The 12480-nt window shown below is 39.6% G+C and overlaps 1 protein-coding gene across 1 annotated transcript in view; it reads right to left on the minus strand.

The window, feature by feature from the left end:
* Positions 1 to 12480, minus strand: part of LOC115082243 (tolloid-like protein 1) — a gene marked incomplete at both ends in the record, with an annotated part of 127182 nt that overhangs the window by 73977 nt on the left and 40725 nt on the right. Inside the window, 1 exon segment of the mRNA XM_029586491.1 lies at positions 8816 to 8932. Coding sequence (XP_029442351.1) covers positions 8816 to 8932 — 117 coding nt within the window.

Below are 12480 nucleotides of genomic sequence, written 5' to 3' on the forward strand. Positions count from 1 at the left end.
CCCCAATATTGACTGGGTAAATGTAACATCAGGACTTGCTAGAGACATAAAGTTCCTGGATGTAATAAATGACTGCTTCATGGAGCAATTGGTTCAGGAACGAACACGAGAGGGAGCTATTTTAGATTTAATTCTTAGTGAAATGCAGGATTTGGTGAGAGAGGGAACAGTGGTGGGGCCACTTGGCAACAGTGATCATATCATGATCAAATTTAAACTAATAACTGGAAGGGGGACAATAAGTAAATCTGCAGCTCAAGCACTAAACTTTCAAAAGGGAAACTTTGATAAAATGAGGAAAATAGTTAGAAAAAAACTGAAAGGTGCAGCTGCAAAGGTTAAAAGTGTTCAACAGGCTTGGGCATTTTTTAAAAATACAATCCTAGAGGTGCAGTCCATATGTATTCCACACATTAAGAAAGGTGGAAGGAAGGCAAAACGATTACCGTCATGGTTAACAGGTGAGGAGAAAGAGATTATTTTAGCCAAAAAAACATCCTTCAAAAATTGGAAGAAGGATCCATCTGAAGAAAATAGGATAAAACATAAGCATTGTCAAGTTAAGTGTAAAACATTGATAAGACAGGTGAAGAGAGAACTTGAAATGAAGTTGGCCGTAGAGGCAAAAACTCATAATAAAAATATTTTAAAATATATCCAAAGCAAGAAAACTGTTAGGGAGTCAGGTGGACCATTAGATGACCGAGGGGTTAAAGGGGCTCTTAGTTGCAATGGAGAAGGTACAGAGAAGGGCTACCAAAATGATAAAGGGGATGGAACAGCTCCCCTATGAGGAAAGGCTGAAGAGGTTAGGGAAGTTCAGCTTGGAGAAGAGACGGCTGAGGGGGGATATGATAGAGGTCTTTAAGATCATGAGAGGTCTTGAACGGGCAGATATGAATCGGTTATTTACACTTTCGAATAATAGAAGGACTAGAGGGCATTCCATGAAGTTAGCAAGTTGCACATTTAAGACTAACCGGAGAAAATTCTTTTTCACTCAATGCATAATAAAGCTCTGGAATTTGTTGACAGAGGATGTGGTTTAGTGCAGTTAGTGTAGCTGGGTTCAAAAAAGGTTTGGATAAGTTCTTGGAGGAGAAGTCCATTAACTGCTATTAATCAAATTTACTTAGGGAATAGCCACTGCTATTAATTGCATCAGTGGCATGGGATCTTCTTAGTGTTTGGGTACTTGCCAGGTTCTTGTGGCCTGGTCTGGCCTCTGTTGGAAACAGGATGCTGGGCTTGATGGACCCTTGGTCTGACCCAGCATGGCAATTTCTTATGTTCTTATATAAAAATTTAGTGATTAGTACACCCACTTTCCTCCATCTTAGGCCAGGATTCATCATTCCATGCAGAATGATGAACCCTGTGCTACAGGGGAATGGGGAGGCAAAGCAGGGGGTGAACTGGAAGGGTACTTCCCTATCCCTAACCCTATCCTTCCTCCCTCTTCCCCTCTCCTCCCTGACCCCTAAAATATCATAACAATCACCTATTTGTATTTATTTATTTTTTTGCTACTTACTGCTCCTCAGAACATAAGAACATAAGAAAATGCCATACTTGGTCAGACCAAGGGTCCATCAAGCCCAGCATCCTGTTTCCAACAGTGGCCAATCCAGGCCATAAGAACCTGGCAAGTACCCAGGAGCAGAAGTAATCTCTACACACCGGCCAGCTACCAGCATATGTTTTCCAGGAACGGTGTCAAATGGTGCTGTCCCAGCCCCCCCCCCCCCCCCCGCCTCATCCCTCCATGCCCAGACCGCCCCCTGCCTGGCCCACCCCTTTCTTTTGGCCAGGCACTTCGGCGCGTAACAGGGGTTACACACATGGCTGGGCCCTTTGTAAAATGTGTGCGGTGTGCACAAGGACAAGCCACATGCATGACTCCCCCAATCTTACACACGTCAGGTTTTTAAAATTCGGGTATAAATAATAGATCCCAAGCACTATCCTTATTGATTAATAGCAGTTCATGGACTTCTGCTTTAGAAACTTATCCAAACCTTTTTTAAACCCAGTTACATGAACCTCCATAACCACATTCTCTGGCAATGCCTGAGGCAGGCGTAACTTGCGCGCGCCGGCCAGCTGCTGGTGTGCGAACCTCTGGCTGCTGTGCCAGAGGATTTGGGAATGCCCCCGGATCGCTGCCACGCCCCAGACCGCACCTTTTTGAAAGCCCTGGGACATACAGGCATCCTGGGGCTTGTGTGTGCCACTGAGCCTATGCAAAATAGGCTCAACACGCGCAGGGGTAGGTTTTCGGGGATTACGTGCGTATCTTACACACGTAATCCTTTGAAAATCTACCCCTATTTGAATAACTTTAGCTGGACAAATTGTCTGTTGGCCTCATGGTGAATATTGATTTTATATTTTCTTGGATTAGTCTTTGTCTTCTTTTAAGTATATAAGCAGAATTTATCATATTTTATTATAATAACTAAAATAAATACATAAAAATGATATGGTAAATGCATTTAGAATGACTACATAGATAAAAATGAACACTGCCAGTAGAAGAGGACCAGAAGGCTCATCTGCATACTGCTCCCAGCATCCCACGGGAGAGAAATCCAGAGGTCACTGCAAGCGATCCAGGGAGTGAATTCCACAGCCCCAGCTTCCAGAGGCCCCACACCCTTTGCAGTAGAAGGGGTCTGGAAGACTCATCTGTATACTGGTCACAGCATCCCCCGGGAGAGGAGTCCAGAAGTCACCGCAAGCGATCCAGGGAGTGAATTACACAGCCCCAGCTTCAATTAGGCCCTGCACTCTTTGCAGTAGAAGGGGACTAGAAGGCTCATCTGTATACTGTTTCCAACATCCCCCGGGAGAGGAGTCCAGAGGTCACCACAACACAAGGTGAAGTAAAGAGGCTATTTTAGCCAAAAAAACATCCTTCAAAAATTGGAAGAAGAATCCATCTGAAGAAAATAGGATAGTGTATAAGCATTGTCAAGTTAAGTGTAAAACATTGATAAGACAGGCGGAGAGAGAACTTGAAATGAAGTTGGCTGTAGAGGCAAAAACTCATAATAAAAATGTTTTAAAATATATCCAAAGCAAGAAAACCTGTTAGGGAGTCGGGTGGACCATTAGATGACCGAGGGGTTAAAGGGGCTCTTAGGGAAGGTAAGGCCATTGCAGAAAGACTATATTAATTCTTTGCTTCCATGTTTACTAATGAGGATGTTGGGGAGAAACCAATTCCGGAGATGGTTTTCAAGGGTGATGAATCAGACAAACTGAACCAAATCACTGTGAACCTGGAAGATGTAGTAGGCCAGACTGACAAACTAAAGAGTAACAAATCAACTAGACTGGATGGTATGCATCCTAGGGTACTGAAGGAACTAAAAAATGAAATTTCTGATCAATTAGTTAAAATTTGTAACCCATCATTAAAATCATCCATTGTACCTAAAGACTGGAGGGTGGCCAATGTAACCTCAATATTTAAAAATGGCTCCAGGGGCAATCCAGGAAATATAGATGAGATTTGTACATTGTATTTTCGACCTACTTTGATGCACTCTGTACCTAGCTGCTATCAAGCTAGAATGAGAGTATATTGTACATCTTTGTGTACCTTTCCTCACTTCAAATCACACCAAATCTTCACTGATTTGTACTGTGCTGTTCATACCTCTGATTGTGCATATAATACTGTCTCCCAAACCCTAGACCACCATCAAAACTTCACCTCAAATTACTAGTTGACTCTCCTACAGTGGTATAAAAAGTTGACTAATATGGGTGCCACCCCAGAGTCTCTCTCTCTTTCTCTCTCTGTCCACTTTCCTGACTGAAACAGGATTTGTGATAAATATTGTAAATCCTGGTTTGGGATATTGCACAAAATAACGCCAGGAAAAAAGGTGCAGTTATCTCTGGCATTAAAACATGTGTTATGTTATCGCATGCAATTTTAAACACCCCTCATTTTATAAACTCTTCCCCTGTTACTAAATTTTTAATTTTGCATAAGCATCTTACGAAGTGAAAAATAATGCATGTGTCCAAGGCGTTTTCCATGTTCATTAGGACCTTAACCCCCACATTAAGGCCCTAACACATTTTGTTGAATGACCCTGTAAGATTATGGAAACTGCAATCTTCTTGCCATCAAATGAAAAAGGAGGAAACTCTTCTGCATATGTTTTTCTGGAGAAAACAATTTCTGATTTAGAAACATTCAAGGAGAGTTTGTTACCGAAAAGCCATTTCTGAACAAGTATACAATATCTTCATCTCCTTTTAAGGCATTTCTATGTGGACAGTATACCCATCCAAGGTCTGGCTGCCTATTTTTCCTGATGCATTAAGTAGGTAATTTTGTAACATCACACAAGTTTATCACACTTGGTAAAAGGGATTTGAACTTAAATCGCAAGAGTAATCCTTCCTCATAGTTCAATTACCAAGCCCTGGACTACTTTCTCCCTAATTTTAGTGGGGGAAAGGTTTTGTTCTATGGAACCTATGAAATTCTCTTTTTTCTAACTGTCAAAGAATACCAAGTAGTTTGACATGTGTCTTTAATATATAACAGAGTAAATGACAAGCATTGGTGACAATTAAGGTTCTTCAAATTTAGTTTACACCTACTCTTGCTAATCCTCACCCTTTTGTCTTCTTTGTTCAGTGAATGGTTTTCTGTAATTATATGCTTAGTATCTGAGAAAGTTTGTCAGTCATTGTTAAACATTTCATAGAAAGACTGCTTGATCTAATATACATTTTTTAAAGAATCCATAGGTTTTAAGTCCATAGGAAATTCCTTCAATAAGCAGCATGTTCTCAAATAAAGACAAAATGTGACTAATTATATAATTTTAAAAATTGATCACAAAATGTACAGCTTTTTAGTGGACAATTTATCATACCAGGTAAGACAAAGTAGTACCAACTTACTGGTTAAGGTGTTAGTGATTACATAATTAGTTCACCAAATGGTTGCCACATTTTTAAACAATCCTCATATAGAAGCGCCAATTAAAATTAAATAGTAGTTATAAAAATGAATACAGGGCCATAACTCCTGAGTCAAATGTGTCTCAAGCAGAAAAGCTCTGTTTCAAGCAGAAACTTACCACTTATCATCAGCTAACAACTGGTAATAAATTAGGTCCATATTAATTAAATTAGGTCCATATTAAGTAAGTTGGGGAGCAGGAAAGTTATCAGGAAAAGTTACTAGGATAACTTTACTCAAATATTCAGCAGAACATTCCTGAGTATACCTAGATAAAATCAGGCACCCAGATAATGTTATCCGAATAACCTTAGGTCATCCCTTTGGCAAGGGCAGACTTATGTAGATAACCTTTTTGGGACAGTGCTGAGGCTGAATATCAGTGCTATCCAGCTAAAGTTAAGCTCCACCCTTTAATTCCCCATCACGCCTCTTTTTTATCTGGCTAAACATTTGTGCAGGCAATGATTTATCTGACAAAATTTAAACAGAGAGTAGTACAGGGAGGGTGGGGGGATTTTTAAAACCAAAGATTTGTCTGGGCAACTCCTAAAGTTACACAGACAAATCTTCAGAATATGGGCCCTCAAGAGTAAATTGACTGTCTATTACATGTTTCATTGGAAACTCTGAAAAAAAAAAATTTTTCTGTATCCACTGATGAAAATGATTAACAAAACTAATATAATAAAGGCTGCCTTCACATAACTCATCCAATTTTGATTTAGATTTCAAAAGGAATCTGAAGAATTAAACAAGCAAAATATCCTAATGAAGTGTTGTTTTAATCATTCTGTCAGCATGCTCTAAAGAAAATTTATGAGAATAAACTTATTTGTTCCACATCACTAAGCACTTACTATTTCAATCAACAGGCAATTTCCTCTATGGCAAAGTCTTGTCACTATAGCAACAAAGTAACATAGTAAATGTTTATTTATTTATTTACTTATTTATTTGGCAAAAAAAGGCCCAGGCGGTCTTCCCAGTCTGCCCAGTAAGCTTCTTTTTTTTTTTTTTAATGTAAGTGTAGTAACTGCCGCTCTGTTCAGGTTACCTCCATATCTTCTGTTCCAGGTAGTAACTGCTGCTCCATGCAGGTTACTCCCAGTTAACATAAGATACAGCTTTCCTTCATTTCCATTCTTTAATCACAAGGGATCCTCTGTGTTTATCCCATGACTTTTAGAATTACATTACTGTTCTTATCTTCACTATGTCTTCCAGGAGGGCATTCCATGCATCCACCATCCAGTTCATGAAGATCTATTTACTGAAGTTGGTCCTGAGTCTACTCCCTTGGAGCTTCATATTATGTCCCCTAGTTCTACAGCTTTTTTGCTGTGCATCATTACATTAATACATTCTAGGTATTTAAATTTTGTATCATATCTCCCCTGTCTCTCCTCTCCTCCTGGATATACATATTTTGATCCTTCAATCTCATGTCATATGGCTTTGAAACTGAAGGACCTGAATATATACAACCTGAAGAGTATGCATTTTCAAGTCCTAGTAAACTTAAAGTCATCAAACACTTCTTTATGGATAGAGTTCAGATAATCCCTGGCATCCAATAGTACTTTGGTGAAATGATTCGATTTTAGTCAACAAATGGGTGATTGGTTCTTCACTTTCAGAAAACAACATCCATGGGAACTGTGTAACCAATGACTACTACTGAAACTGTATTTCCATATGATGAAATGATTATTTAGCTGTTAGCTCTTTAAATAGCATGTCTGGGCTACTTTATGCTACCTTCTTTGATATCCTGTACACTAAACCTATAGATTTTATGATCACTTTTTGACATTTTAATTGCTTAGTTACTTATGTTTTTGTATATGTTTGACAAATTAATAGCATATTACTTATATTATTTTAATCAAATTTTTCCCAATGCTTTCATTTTTGGATGATTTTTGTCAGTTTTTTGATTATTTAGGGCTTGATACACTCCTATATGAGACCTAGAACAATTTAAAGTTAGAGTTATATGCACTTCAGGAAAAAATATTTATAACTTCAGTTTGAAAAAGTCTAATGAGATCCCATGTGTCCCAGTAAAACTGAATATACCACTCTTATTTGACAATTAAGGCTGGCTCTCTTTTTCTGGCATGCAATTCATTATCATTTTCATTACAGTATATTTGAACCTTAATAGCCTTTTTCAAATCTGCAAAATCATGTTGCGCACATGTTATAAAATCGGGGGTCAGCGTGCACAAGGGAGTGCACAATTGTGCACCCTGCGAGCACCAAGGCCCGCGGCCTTCACCCGTTCCCTCCCAGGTCGCTCCGATTTCAGACTGGCTTGGGAGGGAACTTCCCAACCCCCTACCCTAACCTCCCTTCCCCTTCCCCTAACCAACCCATCCCTATCCATAATCTAGGGCCCCCAAAACTGTTTTACCTACTGCGCCTACCTAGGGGCAGGCACAGGTTGCGCGCGCCGGCACTCAGCTAGCACGTGATTCTCTGACAAAGTGGCAAATTACTGCTGTGCCGGAGGCCTCTGTGCCTGCTCTGCCCTGCCCCCCAGACTGCCCTCCCTGCTCCCACCCCAAAGCCCCGGGACTTAGACGCATCCTGGGCTTTACGCACGTCGCTGGGCCTTTCTAAAATAGTCCCGGCACGCGTAACCCCACTTATGCACGTAGGCTTTTTAAAATCCGGCTCTCTATGTACAGGAATACTGCATTTAAAGTAGGCAAGCATAAGATGCAGAAAAGATACAAAACATCAGGAAGATGACTACTGCCACTCTTCTTGTCCCTTTTATAAAGACAGATCTTTATTGGAAAAATATATTAAGACCATGTTAGTTCTGTGTACACCTTTCTATAACAGATGACTTTTTAAAATGGCTTTGGAGCTCCGCCCTTGTGGATATATTGATAATATATAAACAAAGAAGTATGGGCTAGGCCAAGGACCAGACGTCAGGACCTGCCTCCAGGCTAGACCCTGGCATCAGGCCTAGGCCAAGGCCCTGGTGTTGGGACCTGACATCCAGACCGGGCCTGGCATTAGAACTGGGCCCAGGCTTAGGTCTAGGCCAAGGCCTAGGCATCGAGATCTGGCCTCCAGACCAGGCCCTGGCATCGGGTTTGGGCCCAAGTCTTGACCTATGCCAAGGCCCAGGCATTGGGATCCAGCCTCTGAGCTGGGTCCCGACATCAGGCCTGGGCCTGGTCTAAGGGCCAGGCATCAGGACCTGGCCTCTGCATTGGGTCCTGGCGTAGGACCTAGGCCCGGACCTTGGCCTTGGCTTTGCCTTGATTCACTTGTCAGGATCCAGCCTTTTTAAACTAAAGAAATGCAATAAATATTAAATGAAACTAAATTCATGGAACCCCCGCCAAAAAAAAACAAAAAACAGCAAAACGAAGGAAATTTTTTCACCCCTGAACAACTCTAATAAACATTTGTAATTAGATTAAAAATTTTAAATACTGAAATAGATTTACCAATCCTCTTCCAACTATCTTTTTGCTATTATTTGATTCTATAAAGACATACAGTAGATTATACTCATAAAAGTTCTTGTTTTAAGAATACTTTTATTTGGTCCAAAGAGATTCAGAACATCTAGTGTTTTACCAATTAAATTTGGAAGGAATGCTATGTTATTCTAATTTTACTTTGCTCCCATGAAATAATTCTGATTTTCTACAAGGGGCATTCTTCTTTCATACATTTCTTTCAAGTAATGATTGTTCCAATTCCAAAGGTAATTTTGAAACATATATTTCCAATTAGAAAGCTTAATCAAAGCAATGCAACAGTGCAATAGTTACATTTTAAGTGACTTACCCTCATAAACTGCTGAAAAGCCCTTCCCTACCCAGTTGCTGCTGCTACGAAACTCTACCCACATCCTGCTGTCTGTGGTTGTAAGGAAGTCTGGCAGTTTGTCACCACAGAACCTTCCTGCAAGAAAAAAGTGTGAAGACTGGATGTGGGTTACCTGAAAACGAATGTCAAAGTTCACCAAATTTAGCAAAGTTCCCTTCATGCATAAAAATGGCAACTTGTGCGCCACTGCTGGGCTTACAACCACAATTATTCCTCTTTATGCATGAAATGGACTTGCAATCTCTTTTGGTTTCGCATGTAGTAAACTTATGCATGTAAATATAAGCTTGTGAAATTTAATGCAAATTCAAAATGAAGGAGCTACTGTGTTGCAAATTCATGTAAAGCAGCTGAATAACTATGCTCACAATGCTAACATACATGTAAAAAGTGCTCTGCAGGATGGTTTTTGCAAAAAAAATTAACTACACCTAAATGAGATTGTAGTAGGAAACTCCTTTGTGTAATTTTTGGGCATGAAAAATTGCAACTGCTGCACGAAATTCATCGCACTTTAGTAGATGTATTTATTTATTTATTTTATTATAAACTTTTTTACCACACTAACAATAAACTGATCAAGGTGGCTTACAACAATAAAATACGTACAATCATATCACATAAAATTAATTAAAACATGAGAACAACCATGACTTTACCCTTTTCCTGAAGCCCAAATAATTAGTTTCCAATCCAATAATTAAAGGAATAGAGTTCCAATATTCTAGGCCCCCCCTGAGAATATCTTCTTCCCGAGCCTCTCTTTTCTCACTTGCTTTAGCCCTGCTACTACAAAAAGCGGATCCACTGAGGAACACAACATCCACCTAGGAACATATTTCTGCATCTTATTTATCAAACAGACCACACCCTTAGCATGAAGGATCTTATACATGATAGTCACAATTTTAAATACTATTCTCTCTCTCACTGGAAGCCAATGCAGATGTCTAAGCAACGGATTAACACTATATCTTCTAGGGCAGTCGAAAAACAAGTCGGCTTCCATGGTCTGCATCACTTGAAGTCATTGCAAATTTTTCCCTGTAATCCCCACCAGTACCCCATTACAATAGTCAAAAAGCAGTAAAACCAGTGTCCGGACTACTGTCCAAAAGACCCCCACACTCACTTTATTCCTTATCTTTCTTAATTGCCATCACTTTAAAAATATCCTTCTCACCTTCAGGGAAATATGTAGTGTAAATATCCATTTATCATCATAGATTACTCCCAAATTTCAAATTTCCTGAGTATTAATACATACTTTATTCCCAACCTTTAATTGTAAACTACACTCAGGAGCTACATTCACAAAAACTATCCACTCCATCTTATCCTCATTCAATTTCAACTTGTTCTCCTCCAACCATTTTCCTAAAACTTGCAAAGCATCCTGAACCCTAGCCAGGTTCATTACTGGATCCTTTTCCAAAGGGCAAACTACCTGGACATCGTTCACATGGATATAACCCGTAAACCCCAAACTGTGAATCAAAGCCCCCAATGGTTGTAGAAAGATATTAAAAACCCATGGCTATAAAGGCGGGCCCTGGGGTACTCCACATTCTAAACCATAAACCTCTGCCCTCTCACATCAGCCTCATTTAGCTTGATTTCTTATAGTATAATAATGTTAACATACTTCCTCGCTCAGTTTCCATGGTTTATGACATTTTTCTTAGCTGAAGACACTTAACTTTTCACCTGGTACCTTATAACACACTTCAAAGTGTATTTAATGTTACACAATACATAATGACCTTCAGTGTTCATCAGGGACTAGCAGTACTGGTTGTATTTATTTATTATATACTGAAATTGGTTTACATTCAGGTACTGTAGGTATTTCCCTATCCCCAGAGGGCAATAGAGGGTAAAGTGACTTGCCCAAGGCCACAAGGAACAACAGCAGGAATTGAGCCCTGGTCTCCTGGTTTATAACCCACTGCTCTAACCACTAGGCTATTCCTTCTCCCTTTTTGGGCTTCCTGACACAGCTCTGTCCTGGTACCTCATTTCTGTTTTAAATAAAATTCTCTCCTTTTAGACCTGGGCTTTTTATAAACAGAAATTAGCAAAGGCTGAGATGCTGATATACTACTGGGTGCCAAGTTTCATGCTGAAGTCATGATTTTATGTGCATAAATTTCTACTGTGATTCATATGCAAATAAACAGATAGAAAACTTACACACAGAAGTTTCCTACAAATAGCTTCACAAAAAAGGTGCTATCTTTTTTGCAAAAAACTGTCTAAGTCTTTTCTGCGTGTATTTTAGCACTGCGAACATAGTTAATGAGCTATTTTGCATGAATCTGCAGCTCAGCAGCTCATTCACTTTGAATCTTCCTAAAAGTTGACAAGAGTAAACTTACGCACATAAGCTTATTACATGCAAAACCAAAACAATTCACAAAGTCCTCTTCACATGGGAAAACTGTGCACCAAAGTCAAACTTATGTGCTCTATATGCCAATTTTTACATACGAAGCGGACTGGTGAAATCCAGCGTATTTTAGTACGTGGCCTCTGATGGTGATTTGGTGATGTGAGCAAATACAGCCCGTAGCTGGATTAAGACCACTAAGTTTAATGCACAAGATTTGTTTCACTGGTGAAGCAAGTTAGAATACAATGCCACCCTGCTGGTGGATATTACAACTAACCCACTGGACTGCCAAACTCCCTGTGAGCATGTGTTCTTTGGCTAATAAAACATGTTCCATTATGTTTCATTACATAAAGAAGAAATTGTATTTTGCTACCAATAAAAGTGATTACAGAAGAATAGCATCCTAATGAGTCAAACATTGACAAAAAAAAAAAATCCTCCAATTTAATAACTAATTGTGACTGAAAGAGATTTCTGCCAGCTCCTTCCCAGCACTGGGCCTGGGGAAGTGAAATTCAAGAGCAGCATGACTAAGGCTATGCCGGTCTCTCAAGTTTCCGCTAGACATAAGAATCTCTACTGGCATCTTTGTAGTCTGCACTACCTTTTAAAAGTAAACAACGAAGGGAGCAAAACACAAGACAGCAGCTCAGCATGAAAACATGACTTAGATCAGGGACACACTGAGCCTAGTGGAAAGCTTAAAATAGGATGAAGTGTAAATATTGTGAATACAAATATATTTATTCAAATATAATCACAAAAGATAATTCCTGTCTTTTCTGCACATAATTAAATAAGCAATTTCAGGGTGTTTGACAAAAGATTGACCAGGTAGAATTCTTAATCCAGAAGACTCGTCTCTCACAGAAAGACTCATGTTTCCAACAAGTGAGGTGTGAAAATTGCTTATTAGTTACATGATTTATGTAAAACTCCACTATGAATCATTCCCTCCTTCTCTTCCCCACCAAGGAGAGCGAGAGGGCAGAAGACCAGGAAATTCCATGCCATCCCTGGACCCAGCAGGAGGGAGAGCAAGCAGGGGCATGCATTCAAAAAAGGAAAGCATTTCCATTATTTATCCCTGGTTCCCACTTGTTTATTACTGATTATTAATGAACTTTAATTGCTTTTAGCATAAAAAAAAGGTTTAAACCCACTCTGAGGGGAAAAAGTCATCGCATGAAATTCCCAGAATCATCCTGGCTTTCATTTAAAACCCTTT

Source organism: Rhinatrema bivittatum, unplaced genomic scaffold, assembly GCF_901001135.1.
Source record: "Rhinatrema bivittatum unplaced genomic scaffold, aRhiBiv1.1, whole genome shotgun sequence".
Classification (NCBI taxonomy): domain Eukaryota; kingdom Metazoa; phylum Chordata; class Amphibia; order Gymnophiona; family Rhinatrematidae; genus Rhinatrema; species Rhinatrema bivittatum.